This window comes from Mytilus edulis, chromosome 4 (assembly GCF_963676685.1).
Source record: "Mytilus edulis chromosome 4, xbMytEdul2.2, whole genome shotgun sequence".
Taxonomy (NCBI): domain Eukaryota; kingdom Metazoa; phylum Mollusca; class Bivalvia; order Mytilida; family Mytilidae; genus Mytilus; species Mytilus edulis.
Window position 1 is genome coordinate 91064153 of NC_092347.1, and position 8292 is coordinate 91072444.

At 32.5% G+C, this 8292-nt stretch overlaps 1 protein-coding gene across 1 annotated transcript; it reads left to right on the top strand.

The window, feature by feature from the left end:
* The first annotated feature begins 3259 nt into the window (after positions 1–3259).
* LOC139521019 (uncharacterized) lies at positions 3260–7898 on the top strand. The gene is made up of 3 exons (XM_071314186.1): positions 3260–3393; positions 6966–7354; positions 7818–7898. The coding sequence occupies exons 2-3, from the start codon at positions 6967–6969 to the stop codon at positions 7826–7828; spliced, it is 399 nt and encodes a 132-aa protein (XP_071170287.1). The 5' UTR covers positions 3260–3393; position 6966; the 3' UTR covers positions 7829–7898.
* The last annotated feature ends 394 nt before the right edge of the window (positions 7899–8292 follow it).

Below are 8292 nucleotides of genomic sequence, written 5' to 3' on the forward strand. Positions count from 1 at the left end.
ATTTGTTACCATCAGTTACGGCTCATCTAGTTAGTCCTAAAATATTCTTATAAATATACGTTTGGTTCTTTCAATTTACAATCTGCCGTTTCAGAATGTAATTTCCGCTTTTTCCCTGTGGAAGACGCTTAATACTTACATCACGCACATCCGCTCTCTCACAATGACATATGGAAAATAAAGTCAACAGTAGTATATCTCCATTCAAAAGTCATAAATCGTTTAAGAATGTTTTCTTCTGACGTTTTAGTCTCATAGAAATATCGTTCTGGAATAATTTCAAAAATATATATGTTATACAAGTGTAAAATATCAATGAATTAAAAAAACTATAATCAAACTTAACTCTGTAAAATAATTGTGTATCTACAATAAGTAGGTTTTGAGTAATAACTTTTTTTTTTAATTTTATTGCCTTTAAAGTCAGTCTTTTTAGCCAATATTTTGAGAAAATGGGTGAGGAATACAGGAAATGATTTTACCAGAAACATGTACATCCCACATCACTATTTTCTTTTCAAAGGAGTAGGTCCGGTAAGGACCGATTTTGGCCTCAAATTTCAGGTTCATCTGATGAAAGATTTTGACCACTTTTTAAACACTCAAGTGTCTAATTCATTTGAATCAATTAGTTTATGTGAAAGATTTTAACTGATTTAAAAATGATCCGATTGAAGCTCAAATATGAAATATTTACCAAATATGCCGAAAAATGTCTCTTTTCAGATGGTTTTTGTTAAAAATGCAAGTAGTTGCATCCGTGTTCATCCTCAACCTTTATATATGTTATGTATTATCATAAAATACAACTTACATTTCAATATTAAGGATGAACACGAATGCGGCAATTTCGTTTTACACGAAAACCGTCTAAAATTTAACTAAAATGCTAGAATTGTGAAGATTTCAGTAATTAAGCATGACTTTTTGGTGCTAGTACCCGATATATGTGCATTGTATTGTCAAAAACAGCCCATATTTATGTAGCAGAAGCATTGTACTGTCCAATAAAGAACTAAAAGTTTACATTTTATCAATTTTGTAAAACTGCTATATTTTGGGGCCAAAAAACAGGTCTTACTGGACTTTCTCCTTTCTGAGATATGTATTTTTCCAATCATTAATAACAAAGAAGTTGAAATAATATGCATTTTTTTCTTAAAACAGAAAATCAGAAAACAAAGTTGGCAGCATGGTTAATTTGACACAAAAAAAATCATGTGATATATATTCTTATATTAACACCTACCTATAGTTTTTTTAAATTAAATTTATACAGATTGTTCCACTTCATCTTTATTGAAAGTATGAATAAAAGTTCAATTGTTTCACGATAATGACCCAAAAATGGGTAGAATAGTTATCAAAGGTACCAGGATTATAATTAAGCACGCCAGATGCACGTTTCGTCTACATAAGACTCATCAGTGACGCTCATATCAAAATCTTTATAAAGCCAAACTAGTACAAGGTTGAAGAGCATTGAGGATCCAAAATTCCAAAAAGTTGTGCAAAATGCGGCTAAGGAAATTTATGCCTGGGATAAGAAAATCCTTAGTTCAAGGTTTTGTAAACAGGAAATTTAAAAAAAAAAGACCTCATTATTGATATTCATGTCAACACCGATGAAAAGTCGGAAAATCATCAAAATTGGGTACTTTCAAAGAGCCGTAGCAAAAAATGAAATGCACCACAATATGATTTTTTGTTCGCCAATTATTTCTTTACAGTCATTTAACCCCAAAGATCAGGTTAAGGAAAAAGGTTTAATTCTAGAAATGTTTCTCAGCAGAGGTGTTCATCCTTAACCAAAAACAAATCCAGGTTACAAATAAAAACGAGGAAAACAAATAAACTTTAAAATAAAAAAATCGGACAACAGTTACACTGAACTGCAACATAAACAAACGCCAACATGCATAGAAACGGACTTGTTGATAACTACTGCCTACCATAGTCCTGACTTGGAACAGGACATATATTATGAAAAAAACATATGGTTTAACCTGGTTTTATGACTAGCAAAACCTCCCGCTTATATGGCAATGTAAAATACCGCTTTAAGGGAAAAACATTGCGTGACAGTAAACAAACAGATAAATACTACAGAAATTACAAAGAACAAGAGGAAACGGAAGCTTTTGATATTTGAACAATTGAAGTCAAAGCCAGTATGTAACTTCCAAAAGATAGGGATAGTGAATATGAAAATACATAGATATGATATTGATGAATTATAGTACTTGTTTTTAATAATAATCTCATATATTAGATTGGACAGTATGACTGCACTCATTGCTATTAATATCTAGAGCACATTATGATAGTTGGCCTTAATATTTGTTCCTTATGACTACATTGTATCATACGTTGCATTATGGTTAATTAATGTATGTTCTGCTATGTTATTAAATACTGAGATGAAAGAAATAAGGATTGTCTTTTGTTTGAATTTGGTGTTGATGGCAAATCTTTTAAAAGAGTGATGAAAGATACCAGAGGGAAAGTCAAACTATGACACAACATAGAAAAATAAAGACTAAGCAACACGAACCCCATCAAAACCTAGGGGTGATCTCAGGTGCTCCGGAGGGTTAAGTAGATCCTGCTCCACATGTGGCACCCGTCGTCTTGCTTATGTTATTACAAATCCGGTAAATAGTATAATTCAGTAGGACACATGGAAGTTCACAATTAAGAAGCTGAAATCATCTCTTTTTTTTTCGTAAAGTTTTGTTTGCAACCGATCCTCATTGTCAATTTCTAGATGTAAGTCAAGATATGAGGCAGACTGTATCGGTAGTATCCTTCATCTTTAGTTCGATTGGATAGATTTGCTCAACATAGTCACGTCTCTTTAGTTATTCACAAAGTACATAAAAACGATCTTCAATAAGATCGTATTTTCATGAAACATTCCTCTGACCGGTTTTTGTTTAAATGACTGCATTTTTATTTATTTGTTTTCCAAAATTCACCATTCTTTAATTTTAATGTCCACGTTTACAAATAAACGGCAAAAGATATATCTGGCTTTTTTTAATGATAAATCAAACATTAAAAGGGCGTTTGTTTTAACAACAACCTTTATAATAAAAGTAACACAGTACAAGTAATGTCAGTCTTTGACTTATAACAATTTATCTTATGAAAATAATCGTGTTTTTTTTTCTAAAATTAATCTTTTATAATTTTGATTAATCGTTAAAAAAATAACAGATAAATGCTTTATTTGTAAATATTCGTTATGAAGTTTCATAATTCATCTTTTTGGGGTTATTTTTTTGTTGCTTGTCTAATACATCTTTTTTTAAATTTCCAAATGTGTATTATATAAGCCTTCTAGAATCCAACATTCAGTACCCCATCAGACCATCGTATCAAAGCAAACAAGTAAGTAAATTTAAGTTTCTATTTTGTAAATCATTTAATCTGTTAGTTTTACACTAACTGTATGTTATGTTGTGGACCAGAAGGTTTAGTCATCTTGTCAAGAATCGGTAATGCAGGGAAAAGTTTAGTCTTCTTGTCAAGTATCGGTAATGCAGGAAAAAGTTAAGTCTTCTTGTTAAGTATCGGTAAATAAGGCAACAGTAGTATACCGCTGTTCAAAACTCATAAATCCATGGACAAAAAACAAAATCGGGATAACAAACTAAAACCGAGGGAAACGCATTAATGCAGGGGAAAATTAAGTCTTCTTGTCAAGTATCGACAATGAAAAGAAAAGTTTAGTCGTCTTGTCAAGAATCGGCAATGAAAGGAAAGGTTTAGTCTTCTTGTCAAGTATCGGCAATGAAAGGAAAGGTTTAGTCCTTTTGTCAAGAATCTGCAATGCAGGGAAAAGTTAAGTCGTCTTGTCAAGAATCGGCAATGCAGGGAAAAATTAAGTCGTCTTGTCAAGAATCGGCAATGCAGGGAAAAGTTTAGTCGTCTTGTCAAGAATCGGCAATGCAGGGAAAAGTTTAGTCGTCTTGTCAAGAATCGGCAGTGAAAGGAAAGGTTTAGTCTTCTTGTCAAGAATCGGCAATGCAGGGAAAAGTTTAGTCGTCTTGACAAGAATCGGCAATGCAGGGAAAAGTTTAGTCTTCTTGTCAAGAATCGGCAATGTAGGGAAAAGTTTAGTCTTCTGTCAAGAATCGGCAATGCAGGGAAAAGTTTAGTCCTCTTGTCAAGAATCGGCAATGCAGGGAAACGTTTAGTCGTCTTGTCAAGAATCGCCAATGCAGGGAAAAGTTAAGTCTTCTTGTCAAGTATCGGTAATGCAGGGTAAAATTAAGTCTTCTTGTCAAGTATCGACAATGAAAAGAAAAGTTTAGTCGTCTTGTCAAGAATCGGCAATGTAGGGAAAAGTTTAGTCTTCTTGTCAAGAATCGGCAATGAAAGGAAAGGTTTAGTCCTTTTGTCAAGAATCTGCAATGCAGGGAAAAGTTAAGTCGTCTTGTCAAGAATCGGCAATGCAGGGAAAAGTTAAGTCGTCTTGTCAAGAATCGGCAATGCAGGGAAAAGTTTAGTCGTCTTGTCAAGAATTGGCAATGCAGGGAAAAGTTTAGTCGTCTTGTCAAGAATCGGCAGTGAAAGGAAATGTTTAGTCTTCTTGTCAAGAATTGGCAATGCAGGGAAAAGTTTAGTCGTCTTGTCAAGAATCGGCAGTGAAAGGAAATGTTTAGTCTTCTTGTCAAGAATCGGCAATGCAGGGAAAAGTTTAGTCTTCTTGTCAAGAATCGGCAATGTAGGGAAAAGTTTAGTCTTCTGTCAAGTATCGGCAATGTAGGGAAAATGACGAAAATACCTGCATTGCTGTATTCGAGTAAACACGGTGTTTTATTTAAACGATTTTCATTAAATATTAGAACAGTTATTTTTGTGTCTTCTTTATCTAAAAATAAAAAAATTATAATTACTTTTTCAATCGAAGTTTGATGATATAGAACATTTTTTCTTTTAAATATTTGACTTAAAATAATTTCCTGTTTTAAAATATTGTTTCAAAATACTTAATTAATATCTATTTTTTTTTTGAATGTCTATTGCCATGTTAACTTCCTATTATTTTAACAATTGCATCCTCTGCAAAGTGTTTAAATGTATTAGCAATGTGTAACAGCAAGTCAAAATTAAAAAGATTTTAAGAACATTATAGTTGATGTTACTGAACTAAATTCTATTTTTTTTTACATGGAAGTTCACATTCTATTTTCTCATTATTTTTTCTATTTCTATGCAATTGAGACCCATTGAGATCAACCAATGACCTTATACAAAAGGTATATATCCTTTCGTCGATAGTAGTTCTTGATCTACTAAATGGTCAGAAGTCGTAATCGTTAAAAGTTAGATATATTAGAACGCGTACGTTTACAGGTCTCTTAATTTGTATTACATTTGAAACAGTCGGCTGAATGTACGAAAGACTGATATCTAATTTCTAATTTCAAAAATAATGTTTTGTTTTTGTAAATGTTTTTTTCTTCAGTTTTTTACCTTAACAAGCGATGTTTTCATCTGAAATTGTTTGTTATATTTGTAACTGTACTCCAAAAAAGGTAATCAGATTCGATTCATATAAAAATGTCGTACATACACGTTTTTAACATTTCTAGCACTTACGGAAAACAACATGTCCTTTTGGTTAATTCGCTGTACAAAAAGTACACGTTCTTATTTATGTTTTTTATATTCGATGTATTTCTTTTGTTTTGTCATTCAGTGAGGGATTTGTGAAACGTATATTTGCAAATTGTACTCCACGTAGGTTATTAATTGAAATTGTATCAATATACCACTTTCGAGTTCATCCGTCACCAGAAAAAAAACTCGTCAAATATGCATGCCTTTTGACGTCATTTACCAGATAAAGGGGATCGTCTATATCCCTGCACTATTAACGTTGATCAAACGTCTTAGTGATCGTCAATGTGCATGATAAACTAGCAATTATATTACGAGGAAGTGACGAGGCCCCAAAGCGCTAAACGCACAAGTGATGTGCACAAAGTTTTTGACGGAAATGCATCGAACTCGAAAGTTGTATATTGCTTAATGACATTTCATTATGGATATAAATTTGTTATAAAGTGACCAAATGAAGAATTTGTCCCTCTATTCTGATTTCTATAATGAACGTTCAATATTTGACTTTTTGGAAGCTTTTGAAAAAAGATTAAATTTGTATCTAAATTTTATTGTACTTTCGGTTGAGGTGTCCAGTTATCCGTGTTATCAAATGCGCCTTAAGATCAATTCAATTTTGCTCAAGCAAGCTATTCCCATTAACTAAGAAAATATAATAAAAATATGATGTTACAAGTATCAATGGCAAGCCGTCTTCGTCAAAACTATGTTTAAAACCATTTTCCGTAAAATTTACACACTGAGAATAAAAACTTCAAAACACACACTGAGAATTAAAAATTAGACACTGTGAATTTATAAAGACGCACTGAGATTACAAAAAATGAAAAACACACATTGAGAATTGAAAATTACAATTGTGTAATTAACAACTCTCTGCGTGTGTTTTTCAATTTTTTTCATCTCAGTGTGTAATTTTGAATTCTTCCTTTTTTTAATCTCAGTGTGTAAATTTCAAATTTCAGTGTGTTATTTCAGGTTTTTAAATCTCAGTGTGGTTTTTTTTAATTGTCTGTGTGTACTTTTTCGAAAAAGGGTTTGAACATAGTTTTGACGAGAACAGCTTGTCATAATTATCCTTTTGATTCAGATTCATTTGTATTTTATGGAATAGACATATATATCTATAATTAGATGGATAAAAGTGATTCATTTCATCACATATGAATAAGAACAAAGTTTTAAATATACAGTATTATTTTATGTACATATTTATAAATGCATTAATACCTGGCACCAAAACAATAGAGTCTGAGTTATTTCAAAATTGAAACTAATGAGTACTAAATCATTTAATAAAAATTGATTAAGTTGTTCTTCGTTTACCGCAGAATGAAGATCGCAATCTGTCTATTCCTTGCCATCTGTAGCGCTGTAAGCGCCTCCTATAAAGGTGGATACGGTGGATACGGAGGAGGTGGATATGGATACGGTGGATACGGCGGTGGTGGATATGGATATGGAGGTGGATTGGGATATGGCGGATGGGGCGTAGGAGGTGGATATGGAGGTGGATCATACGTAGGAGCCGGACAAGTATTCGTTGTAAGAGGAGGACCATATTATGGCGGTTATGGTGGTGGATATGGAGGTGGATTCGGATACGGTGGATACGGTGGTGGTGGATACGGATACGGTGGATACGGTGGTGCTGGATACGGATACGGTGGATACGGTGGTGCTGGATACGGATACGGTGGTTATGGTGGTTCAAAGAAAGGTAAGATAATTTTCTATTTAATATTTTTCATAATTTATCCCTGGTCGTATTTCATCTAAATATATACGTTGTTTTTTTTGTATGATTTGAACAGATGGAAAGACAAGAAATTGCAAATTTCCCATACATTCCTTTTAAACACTTACTTTATATAGCAAAACGTTAAAAAGTGAATAAAATTTGTTGTCGTCATATGTTATTCATATATGCATAGCTGTTTTAAATAGTAAAGACTAGAAAAAATGATTTACATATGCATCAAAAATATAATATGCCAACATGACCGAAACAGCAAACGAACAGTTTAAAGAATGCGATTGTCAGAAGATATGCTGGGATAAAAACCTCATTAGTTGCTTAAGTTTAGAATTTAACACAATTGCAACTAACAGGTAAGAAGATACAAAATATATTTTTGTAAGGTCGGTATTTTGCAGTAAAATTACCTTTTTTTCTATTGCAGGTTATTATTGAAGATCCTAACCCAGAATGAGCAATGGATGATGTATAAACATTTGTCTTGAAATATAACCTTCGCATTTAACTTGTGTTGAAATTTCTTCCACGAGTCCATCATTACTTCTAAAGTTTTGTAACATCTTTAGACTCAAATCGCAAAGAGAACGTCTTATTCCGATTATGTAGTGTAGTTAATCATATATCTTTACAGATGAATTATAGCATAACTCTATTCTTATCAACAGTTCAACCTAATCTATAGGGGCACAATTGTTCCATGCAAATCATTTGATACAAGATACACAACAGAGTTTCAATTATTATTTTTTGGTACAGCTTAACTAATTTTCTTAACCCAGGCATAGATTACTTAGCCGTATTTGGCACAACTTTTTGGAATTTTGGATCCTCATTGCTCTTCAACTTTGTACTTGTTTGGCTTTATAAATATTTTGACATGAGCGTCACTGATGAGTCTT